General features: G+C 38.6%; 1 protein-coding gene across 5 annotated transcripts in view; it reads left to right on the top strand.

Annotated features, from left to right (window-relative positions):
- Positions 1–3,390: 3,390 nt before the first annotated feature.
- MNS1 (meiosis specific nuclear structural 1) overlaps positions 3,391–12,433 on the top strand; it is a 131,871-nt gene continuing 122,828 nt past the window's right edge. For 3 of the 5 annotated variants that reach the window (XM_063089080.1, XM_063089081.1, XM_063089079.1), the window contains exons 1-2: positions 3,666–3,811; positions 4,283–4,504. In XM_063089080.1, the coding sequence (XP_062945150.1) occupies positions 3,767–3,811; positions 4,283–4,504 (267 nt within the window). In that variant the 5' untranslated portion in view covers positions 3,666–3,766. Of the gene's footprint in view, positions 3,518–3,665; positions 3,812–3,958; positions 4,022–4,282; positions 4,505–12,433 lie in introns of those variants that run through there. The other 2 variants (XM_063089082.1, XM_063089083.1) reach the window with 2 other exon arrangements.

Below are 12,433 nucleotides of genomic sequence, written 5' to 3' on the forward strand. Positions count from 1 at the left end.
TTCAGATGCCAGTCACAATCCAGGCCTCTGGAACGTCTGACTAACCAGCTATAAATCAGGGTTCTCATAACCCCTTCCTTGGGTTTGATTAGTTTGCTTGAGCAGTTCACAGAACTCAGGGAAACACATACTTTTGTTTACTGGTTTATTATAAAGGATGTTACAAAGGATACAGATGCAGAGATGGTGCTTTATTACATAGGCATGGTTGAAACACAGACAACTGTGTAGAAATGTGATTGGACCCAAAGGGTATGATCTAACATTAGCAGACTGGGTGGGAGAACGCTGCAAGGCCTGTTTGTTCAGGTTCTTTTGACCACACTGCAGCATTCCTTTCTCCGGGGCATGGGGCAGGGCCCCTCCTTAAATGGGGGTCTTATGACCTCCAATCAGCTAAGGTAGGTCAGAGAATTTCCTGTCTCAGGGAGAAAAAGGAGCAGGTGAAAGGAGAGTAAGAGAAGGTCAGAGAATAGCATGAGTCAGGAACTATGGACAAAAACAAGTATATAAGTATCATAACGTCACAATTAGGAAATAAAAAGAAATCAGAAGGAGCCAAATCACCATTTTGAGGTGGGTGCTTAATGATTTTCAATAGAAACTCTTGTGAAATTGCCCTTGTTTGATGAGGAATGAGCAGGAGCACTGTCATGGTGGAGAAGGACTTTCTGGTGAAGCTTTCCCAGGCACTTTTCTGCTAAAGCTTTGGCTAACTTTCTTGAAACACTCTCATAAAAAGCAGATGTTATTGTTCCTTGGCCCTCTAGAAAGTCAACAAGCAAAATGCCTTGAGCATCCCTAAAAAACTATTGTTGGAACCTTTGCTCTTGATCTATCTGCTTTTGCTTTGACTGGACCCCTTCTACCTCTTGGTAGCTATTGCTTTGACGGTACTTTGTCTTCAGGTTTGTACTAGTAGAGCCATATTTCATCACCTGTTACAATTCTCTGAAAAAATGCTTCATGATCTTGCTATTATTTGTTTAAAATTTCCATTGAAAGCTCTGCTCTTGTCTGCAGCTGATCTGGGTGCAACAGTTTTGGCACCCATTGAATGGAAAGTTTGCTCAACTGTAATTTTTTAAGTCAGAATTGTGTAAGCTGAACCAATTGAGGTGTCCATGATACTGGCTATTGTTTCTACTGTTAATTGTTGGTCCTCTTAGAGCAAGAATAAGATTAAATTTTTACTTGCAAATTGATGTGGATGGTCAGCCACTGTAGGGCATTGTCCCCATAAATTTTTCATAAAATGTTAACAATTTTGTCATTCTTCCACACAAACTTCACCCTAAATATAATGTTTGTTTTTGCTTCAATTTTAATAGAATTCATGTTGCTCTGATAGGGGCTCTTTACAAACTGTTGTCTTATCCTTCATAGTGCCTCAAATTAGATTCTGTTCAGACATATTATTTAAGAAGTTAGTATGAGTTTATTTTGGTGTAAAAAATTTTTGAAATTCATGCATAGTTTTTTATAATACATATTTCCCATGAACTTTTTGAAAGTGCCTGTGTGTTTATATTTGAAAGAAATGGTCTTAAAGATTTAAGCTTCCAATTTAGGAAACTAGAGAAAGAAGAGCAAATTAAACCCAAAGCAAGCAAAAAGAAGTAAATAATGATAGTAAGAGCAGAAATCAATGTCTTAGAAATAGAAAAACAATAGAAAAAAATTAATGAAGGCAAAAGTTTGTTCTTTGAAAATATATGTAAAATTGCTAAAACTATAACTGGACTGATGAAGAATACTAATTCTCAAAAGAAACATCTGGGTACAGCTTTCTGTATATGTGTAACAGTAATATTATTTCAACCATCTATTCATTTAACAAATATTTATTTAGCACCTACCATGTGCCCAGCACTATTTTAAATGCTTAGGATACATCAGTGTTCAAAACATATTTCTGGTGACCATCCAGTGAACAAGTTTTAATAGGGGAACACTTTGTGAGAAGCTATACGTAAGCCACATTTTTTTTGTAGAGTTCCCATGGAGGTTGCTAGACTAACAGGGGGTTTAATGTATGTAACAGTTGCACCCTGGATTCGGAGTGTTTTGCATTGTAAACACACTGCAGTTGATTTTACTTTTGTGGTACCTGGGTTTATAGTAAGACCCCCAAAAGACAGAAACATTGACAATGTCCACATCCCGGCCCCCCCAAGTATCTTCTAATGTAGGAAAAGAATTTGAGTCTAAGGTGAAGTCTGAAAGCCCAGTAGGGTTTTCTATTTGCTATTAATCTCTTTGCATTTCAGTTTGGGAAGTCTCTATTGCCATACCTTCAAGCTCACTGTTTGCTCAGTTGTGTCCATCTACTGATAAGCTCATCAAAGGCATTCTTCACTTGTTATAGAGTTTTCATTCCTAGCATTTCTTCAGTATTCTTTCTTAGAATTTCCATCTCTCTACTTCTATTACCCATCTGTTTTTGCATGTTGTCCACATCTTCCTTCCCTTAGCATATTAATCATAATTATTTTAAATTCTCATGTAATGATCCTCCAACGTGTCATATCTGATTCTGGTTCTGATGCTTACTTTACCTTTTGAACTGTTTTTCCTTGCTTTTTGCAACCTGATTTTAGCCTTGTAGATTTTTATTGAGAGCTGGACATGCGATGTTTGGATTACAGGAACTGAGGCCTTCAGTTTGAAGGCTAGGAAATGGGCTGTGCTGAATATTTCCTACAGCAATCAATCAATCAATCAATCAATCAATAAACAAACTAATTTCTCTGATCCATTCTTGTTCTTAAATTCTTAATTTTTCCATTTAAAATGTACGTTAGTGTCTAACCTGCCGATGAAATGAACTAGACCAACACCCTGCCAGCATCTAACTGTTTTCTGAGTGGTACCTGGAGCACATCGCAGAATAAGATTCATGTGGCTCATACGTTTTATTTCCAGTTTACCAATAGCTTCTGTAGGTGGTGGGGTGAAGGCCCCTGGGACCACGTGCTATCCACAGTATCGCACAGTAACCTAGCAAAGGGGATGGTGACCCAGGACTCCCACTGCTGGGGATGAAACCAATCAGCACTGGCAGAGTAGGCACTGAGGGCACAGGATGCTGTGTGTGTGTGGCAATTGCCTTTGGCCCCATGTACTGGACAACGTTATGAGTATATCTCTGTAGTTTCCACAGGCCTCACCTGGCTCCTAAACCCACCCAAACCACAGAGTTTAACCACTAGAGGGAAATCTTGAGCTCACTAGCCGACTGCAAAGGGCTTGCGTCAGGATACGCGATCTGAATTTCCCGCCTGCCTCGTTTAGACGTGCCGCCAGCTCCTAAGAAGCTCAGTGCCCATTGGCTCTTCCCGCGTCCAATGGGAAGCCGCGGCCTGCGCGGCTCGGCCTTAATCGGGCGGGCGGCGCGCGGCGGCCGTTGCCGGGACACGGCGTAAACACCCGCGCGGGCCGCCAGGTGCCGCAACCTTTGCTGCGGGAGGTGGTGGCCGCCGGAGCCGGCGGGGAACATTTTTCGTCAGCCAAGATGGTGAGCCAGTCGGGGAACTCGAAACGTCTTGTTTACTTGTTGATTTAATTATAGTTTAGAGCTCGCCTGCTTCTAAAAATAGACTTGAAGCGCCTAACCTGAGGATCGAGTGGGAAACTCGTACTTGCTGTTAGAGGCCTCGGGTGCTACTATTTAAGGGACGCTCGCAGTGGTGCTCAGCCTTTTCTGCATTTTACCCACACTGTATTAGATAAATCTTTAAATCGGCCCGATAGAAGCTCGGATCAAATGAGTAGAAATAAAGTCGAGGAGAGAGCGAACGGACAAGAAGCAGTGGGTTGATCTATTACATTTATCTTAGGGAAACCTGACTAGCTCCTGAACTGCACTTTATGGCCATGGGGTTTGGGGTTTGGGGTTTGGGGTAGCGGGTGGAGTCAGGAGAGAAGGAATTCCCGAGTAATGGTAAAGAGCCGGGCCCACAGAGCTCAACTGCGTGTTTTTGAACCCTAGAACTGCTATTTATTAGCTGCGGAACCTTGGGTAAAGTTACTTTTACTTTTCGTGCCTCACCTATAAAATAGTACCTATTTAATTGATATATCAATATATTAATCTACCAACTTTACCCTTTTATCAGGTATACTTGTCTAAATTTAGGAAGGAAGCCAAATACCCTTTGTTTATTATGTTACCTATTTTTGTGTCACTTGTTACTGGGGTTTACATCAACATGCTTTTAAAAATTGGATTTTGGAATATCGAAGTATGCATACTTTTTTAATTTTATTTTTTCCATTATAGGCTTCCAAAAGGAGAATTTTGAGCTTTAGTGAAAGGCATCAGAAATTAGTAGATGAAAACTACCGCCAAAAATTGCATGTTCAAGCGCTGAAAAATATAGAGAGTCAAATCAGGAACCAAATGGTGCAGGGTGAAATTGATGACCGAATTGAGCGCAGGAGATTCCTCAGATTATTACAGAATGAACAATTTGAATTGGATATGGAAGAGGCCATTCAAAAGGTGAATTTTACTATTATGCTTACATTTTTTTTTTTCATTTGCGACTTGGTGGAGATAATTTTTCAATGGAATTTCTAAACATTTTCAGGAATCAGGGTGATAGAAAAAGGGAAACCGAAAAATGAGATATATGAAAGAAATGAGTTCTCACAAATGTAGACGAAGGCGTTCTGATATTCCAGTATTTTTTGAGTGCCTGCTGTATGTTAAGCATTTTGTAGGATGTTGTGAGGAATAGCAAAAGCAAGTTTTAAAAGTGGTATCCATTTCTCTGTGTTCCAAATTCCGAAAGCTTAGACAGGATTTTTTTTCTTAACTCTGAGCAGCCAGATCCTAAAGGTTTGATTTTTTTCTATTCTTTTTATTCTTATTTTTTCCTTAATTTTAAAGAAAATCCCAGGTATCATACCAGCTCCCTTCTGTATACTTAAGTATGCATATAACAAAATATGGATGTTTTCTTTCATGGAGTACTATAATGCCATTATCTCACCTATTCCATAAAAAAATTTCTGAGATTGTGTCAAAAATTTGATTTTGCAGTTGGTTTGTTTTAATCAGGATTCAAGCAAGGTTTGTATAGTATATTTGGTTATGTCTAAGTCCCTTTTAATCTAAAACAGTCCTTCGTCTTTTTTTTTTAAACATGTTTTTAATTTGTTAAAAGAAACTAGGCCAGTCGTTTTATAGGATTCTGAATTTATCTGTTTGCTTCCTCATGGCTCCTTTAATTTGTTCCCCTATCTCTTATATTTCCTCTAAATGAAAGTTAGCCCTAAAGACATAATTAGATTGAGGTCCAATTATTTTGGCAAGGCTACTCAGTAGGTGATGCTGGGTGATGCTGTTTTTGGCATTGTGTCACATCAGGGTGCACATGAGGTCTGGTTGCTCCACTTATAGTGATGCCAGTGTTATAAAGGTTTCTACCAAACTTTCATCTATTGTTTGACAAAAGAATCTTTTCTTTCATTAGAGGTTGCAAAATGCTCGTTGTCTAATTCTGTTGTTTCTTTCACATTTAATTAGCTGAAATTCCTCTGTAAGGAATTTCCCTCATCAACTAGAGTTATTTGTTCTTACTGAAAGGGGTATAAATAGTTAATTTTCAGAGTAGAGATCTGGTGTTATATTTACTTCCATTGATGTCTGCCTGTTGTGATTATTTTAAAAATTTGTTTCCTTTAGTTTTTTACTTTTTCTTTTGAAGAATATCTTCATAGACTCATGGGTCTTTTATATACTTAAATTAATTGCATTTGTTATTCTTTTTGATGCTCAAGTGATCTCATCCTTGGCTAGTGGATACCCTTTTGTATTGCTTTGGTGTCTTTTTGACAAGACTCTCTTAATCTTTGATAACTTCCCTGCTTTCTTCCAGAATCCTTGCTTTCTGTCAGAACAAAATTGTCCAGGCTCGTGATGGTTAATTTTATGTGTCAACTTGACTGGGCCATGGGGTGCCCAGGTATTTGATCAAACATTTTTCTGGTTGTTTCTGTGAGAGTGTTTTTGGATGAGACTAACATTTAAATCAGTGGACTGAGTAAAGCAGATTGTCCTCCCTAATATGCATGGGCTTCATCCAATCAGTTGAAGGCCCAAAAAGACCAAAAAGTATGACCCTCCACCTAATAAGAGAGAATTCTTTCTGCCTGACGGCCTTCAAACTGGGAAATCTTTTTTCCTGCCTTTGGACTCAAACTGAAACATTGGCTTTTCCTGTGTCTTGAGCCTATTGGCCTTTGAACAGGAACTACACCATCAGTTCTGCTGCTCTCAGTCCTTCAGACTCAGACTGGAACTAAACCATGGCTCTTGGTATATGTAGCTCATGGTGTAGCTGGGTTCCCTGCTCAGTCTCAAAAGGCTGCAATCAAGGTGTTGGCTGGGATGTGTTCTTATCTGTTGTTCTGGGTTCTCTTCCAAGCCCGTTTAAGTTGGCAGTATTCATTTTCTTGCAGTTGTAGGACTGAGATTCTCATCTCCCATAGGTTGCTAATATGCCTTGCTACATGGCAGTTTGCTTCTCTGAGGTCCACTGGGTAGTCACTTCAGCCACTCCTTATCATTTTCAGGGTGCACCTGATTAGGTTAGGCCACCCAGGACAATCTTGTGATTAACTCAAAGTCAACTGATTGAGGACCTTAATGTCCTTTTCGTGCATCATATCAGGGGATAGATGATGTCAGTATGTATTATTCTTGATATTAACCTTGATCACTTGGTTAAGGTGGTATATATGAGGATTCTCCTCTGTGAAGTTACTGTTTTTCACTTTATACTCACTAAATATTTTGAAAGAAATATTTTGACACTATGTGAATATCCTGTTTGTGCTTAAACTTTTCCCCACTAATGTTAGCATTCATTGGTTAATCTTGCTTTCAGCAATTATTACTGTAGAGTTCAAGTGGTAATTTTATATTTGTCTCATTCCTTCTTCTTTTGTTAATTGGAGTTCTTCTATAAGAAAAAATTGTCACTTCTCCTCCATATATTTATTTAGGTATTTATTGATATAATCAGTATGGATTCACTGATACTTTTATTCTATTGGTTATAATTCAGTACAATTGTTATTTATATTGTTGCTTAAGTTGTTCCAAATTTGGCCTTTGGAAACTCTTTCAAGTTGTCTTTCTTGTGTGCCCATATGATATCCTCCGTCTTTTTTTTTTTTTTTTTAATAAGCATTTACTTGCTTTCTGTTACCATAAGATGTTTTGGGATCAACTTGTTAGTTTCTTACCTTGGAATCAACCATTTCTCCAGGGACACTTGGTTCCTTTTATTGGAGAATGGTATTTAGAAAACAAGGTCTGAATGATAAATGTGCTCCTTATTATTGGGGTTTTACTGCTTCTAGTCCTTCCAGGTGGAAAGAACTAGAAAATATATGTACACTAACCAGTGCATACACACACATCTATATTTGCTTTTATATCTGCCTGTGTGTGTGTGTGTGTGTGTGTGTGTGTGTGTGTGTGTGTGTGTGTGTATGAAAAGCCATGAGCCTATGCCACTGGTACTGCCAACTCCAGTCCAGACCACAGGAGTCACTTTAGCCTTTCCCTTCTCTTATTTGTAACTGCTTTTTCCAACAGAAAGAACGCTGGCTCTCATTGACTACATTATATTTACTTGTTTTTTCAACTCAAGTATACGAATAAAGTAGTTTTTGGAATTACTAACCTGCACCCCTGTGAGAAACAAATTTACTTATTATATAATACAGGCTTGGGTACAGTTCTTTTTGTCTTTAGCCTCACAATATCTAGTAAAATATTGTTTTCCAAAGTTATGTCCACTCCTACCCATCTCCTTTGGTGTGGTTATGGGATTCATTTTTAATGTTAATGTTAATGTTAATTTGTTATTGTTTCTCCTACATCTGGTTGGTTTCTTCTTCTTTTTTTTTTTTTTCTTTTACTTTTTTCTGTTGAAATAATTATAGATTCTCAGGAAGTTGCAAAGATGGTATGGAGAAGTCCACTGTGCCTTTGGCCAGTTTCCCTCAATGGCTATACCTTACATAACTGTAGTATAATATCAAACCCTGGAAAAATGATATCGGCACAGTATGTGTGTATAATCTGTGTTATAGATTTGTGCAGCCATCACCTCAATCAAGATATAAAACTATGAAAAAAAATTAGTGGTTGTCAAGGTTTCAGGGGAGGAAGGAGGGATGAATAGGTGGAGCACAGAGGATTTTTAGGGCAGCAGGACTATTCCGTATGATACTGTAATGGTGAATACATGACATTATGCATTTGGCAAAACCCATAGAACTATACAACACAAGGAGGGGACCCTGATGTAAAATTGAGTTAATAATAATGTATCAATATTGGTTCATATTTTTAACAAACGTACCACATTAATATGGCATGTTAATAACAGGAGAAACTGTGTGTGTTGTGGGAAGGATTATAATGGAAACTATCTGTATACTTTCTGCTCAATTTCTTTGTAAACCTAAAACTGCTATAAAACAAAACAAAGTCTATTAGGAAAAAAAAAGATACAGAACTATTTCATTAACACAAAGATCTCACTCACGCTACCCCTTTATAGTAACATCCATTCACTTCAACCCCCACTATGCCTGGCGATCACTAATTTGTTCTCCATCTCTATAATTTTGTCACTTCAAGAATGTTATATAAACATAATCATGTGTGTGATTCATACATGTGGAATCATGTCTGTGATCTTTTGAGCAGACTTTTTTCACTCAGCATAATGCCCTGGAGATTCATCCAAGTTGTTGGGTAGATCAATAGTTTGTTTCTTTTTATTGCTGAGTGTTAAGTAATGCGTGGTATGGATGTACCGGTTGTTTTCTTTTAAAATTTGCATATTGTCAAATTCATTCTTTGTGATGTTTTTGGATTTTGACAAATGCATAGATTTTTGTTTTCACCGTCACAGTGTCATGCAGAACAATCCTATGAAGCCAAAATCTTCTCATGCTACCCTTTTATAGTCGACCACCCACCCCCAAATCCCTGGAAACCATTGATTTCTTTTTGTCTCAATAGTTTTGCCTTTTCTACTGTGTCTTATAAATAGAATTATACAATATGTTGACTTTTGGGTCTGGCTTCTTTTACTTAGCAAAACAAATTTAAGATTCGATGGTATCGTATCCTTTAAATTGCTGAATGGTTTAGGTACTATTTCATTGTATGGATGAACCAGTTTGTCTATTTATCATGAGTTGAGGGAAATCTGGGTTGTTTCCAGTTTTTGGTGATTATGAATAAAGTCACTATGAACATTTGATTACAGATTTGTGTGTGAATATAAGTTTTCATTTCTCTTGGGTATATATCTGGGAGTAGGATGACTGGGTCATAGGGTAGTTGTGCATGTTTTGTTTTATAAGAAACTGTAAACCATTTTCTAAAGTTGCTATACTATTTTTCATTTCCTTAAGTAATGTATGAGAATTCCAGTTGCATTGTGTCCTTGCCAGCACTTACTATTGCTTTTTTTTTAATTAAATTTTTTATTGAAATAATTATAGATTCATGTGCAGTTGTAAGAAATAATGCAGAGACATCCTAGATATCGTGTACACTTTGTCTCCCAGAAGTACAAAGGTAACATCTTATGAAACTATAGTATGGTATCACAAATAGAATATTGACAGTGATTCCAATCTACGAATCTTGTTCACATTTCCCATTTTGTGCTATTTGTGTGTTTGTGTGCATTTAGTTCTGTACAATTTATTGTATAAGTAGGGTTGTGTATCAGATGCCACTACAGTCATGGTACAAAACAGTTCTGTGACCACAGGATTTCTAATTTTTCCCTTTTGTAAGTATATTCATCTCTTTGTCCACCCATCCCATCCCTAACCCAAGTAACCACTAATCTGTTCTCCATTTCTATAATTTTGTCATTTCAGGAAAGCTATATGTATGACTCAACAGTAAAAAGATAACAGAACCCAAAGGGTTTTAATAGCCATTTCTCTAAAAGAAGATACACAAATGAGCAATAAGCGCAAAAAAGACGCTCAGCATCATTAGTTATTAGGGAAATGCAAATCAAAACCACAATGAAGATACAACTTCATACCTATGAGGATTGGTATAATGTTTAAAAAATGAAAAGTGTTGGTGAAGATGTAGAGAATGTGGAACTTTGTACATTGCTGGTGGAAATGTGAAATGGTGCAGTGGCTGTGAAAACAGTTTGATGATTCCTTAAAAAATTAAACAAAATTACTATGTTACTCAGTAGTTCTGCTCTTAAGCATACACCCAAGAGAACTGAAAACATATGTCTGTGGAAACAGCACAAATGCCAATCAGCTGATGAATGAACAAAATGTGTTACATATCTGTACAGTGCAATATAACACAACCATAAAAAAGAATGAATTACTGATACACGTTACAACACAGATGAACCTTGAAAATATTATGCGAAGTGAAAGAAGCCAGACACAAAAGACCACACACTGTTTGATTTTATTTATGTTAAATATTCAGAATAGGTAAATCCATAAAGACAGAAAGTAGGGGCTGGGGAATGGTGAAGAGGAATGGTGAGTTACTGCTAGCAGGTATAGGTTTCCTTTTGGGGTGATGAAAATGTTCTGGAATGTTGAAAATTTATGTCCACGCCAATACCTGTACACAGATGTGCTATATAGCACAAGCACACACACACACACATCACCCATACGTATGTATAACATATATACAAATATATATAATATTTATAATATATGGAAGCATGAATGGCAAAACTTAGAAGCAACCAAGATATCCTTCAGTAGGTGAGTGGATAAATAAACTGTGGTATGTCCAGACAATGGAATATTATTAAGTGCTAAAATGAAATGAGCTATCAAGCTGTGAAAAGATGTGGAGGAACCCCAAATGCCTATTACTAAGTGAAAGAAGCCAATCTGAAAAGGCTACATTCTGTATAATTCCAACTGTATGACAGTCTGGGAAAGTCAAAACTATGGAAACAGTAAAAAGATAGCTGTTTCCAGGGGTTGGGGGAGGGAGAGTTATTCATAAGAAGAGCACAGAGGATTTTTAGGGCAGTGACCCTATTCTGTATGATACTGTAATGGTGGATACATGTCATTATGCATTTGTCAGAACCCAGAGAACGTATATCACCAAGAGTGGGGCCCAGTGTAAACTATGGACTTTGGGTGATAAAGATTTGTAGATTTATATAATGTAAATGGAGGTTTGTTGTTTATATAATGTAAATGTACCTCTCTGATGGGGGAGGTTGATAGCAGGGGAGGCTGTGCATGTGTAGGGGCAGAGGGTATATGGGAACTCTATACTTTCTGCTCAATTTTGTTGTAAACCCAAAACTCCAAAATATAAAGTCTGTTTTTAAAAAAGTTTTGTAACTAGAAAGTGGTGATGGTTGTACATTATTGTGGGTATACAAAAGCCACTGGGTTGTGACTGTGAAAGATGAATTTTATGCTATGTGAATTATATCTCAAATTTTTAAAAAGGACATGTTACAAGAATGTTATATAAATGGCCTCAACAGCATCTAACCTTTTGGGATTGGCTTGTTTCACTCAGCATAATTCCTGGAGATTCATCCAAGTAGTTGCTTGTATTACTGTTTTTTTTTTTTTTTTTACTTCATTCTTTTTTATTGCTGAGTAGTATTCCATAGTATGGGTGTACCACAGTTTATTATTTTATTTTTATACTTTATTTTTTTGTTTATTTATTTATTAATTTTTGTTTTTACATTCTATGATGTTGCAGAGCAGTTGAGGGGAAGGAGGAGAGGGGAAGAGGGAAGGAAATAGGGTGGGAGAAGGAGGAAGGAGGAGCTGGGTTGAGGCCTGTGGCACCCCCCTCATTCCTGCAGGGGAGACCAGTGGGCTTCCAGTGGTGTCTTGGTCATTGTTGGGCTGGGCACAGATGTCAGGGGGGTGTGGCTGAAGCCCTTGCCCCATCACTGCCCCAGCTTGGGAGCCTGGGGTGCTTCTTGCAGTGGCTTGGTGGTCATCATTGGGCTGGTTGCGGGTGTTGGGGCATGGCTGAGGCCCTCAGCCCCCCACTGCCCTGGCTCAGAAGAGCCTGGGGCACTTCCTGTTGTGGCTTGGTGGTCACCTCTGGGCAGGTTGTGGGTGTCAGGGGCATGGCCATGGCCCTTGGCCCCCCACCACCCTGGCTCCAGAGAGCCTGGGGCACTTCCTGCACAGGTGTTGGGGCATGGCTGAGGCCCTCGGCCCCCCACTGCCCTGGCTCAGAAGAGCCTGGGGCACTTCCTGTTGTGGCTTGGTGGTCACCTCTGGGCAGGTTGTGGGTGTCAGGGGCATGGCCATGGCCCTTGGCCCCCCACCACCCTGGCTCCAGAGAGCCTGGGGCACTTCCTGCATGGGTGTTGGGGCATGGCTGAGGCCCCCAGCC

This window comes from Cynocephalus volans, chromosome 3 (genome assembly GCF_027409185.1).
Source record: "Cynocephalus volans isolate mCynVol1 chromosome 3, mCynVol1.pri, whole genome shotgun sequence".
Lineage (NCBI taxonomy): Eukaryota > Metazoa > Chordata > Mammalia > Dermoptera > Cynocephalidae > Cynocephalus > Cynocephalus volans.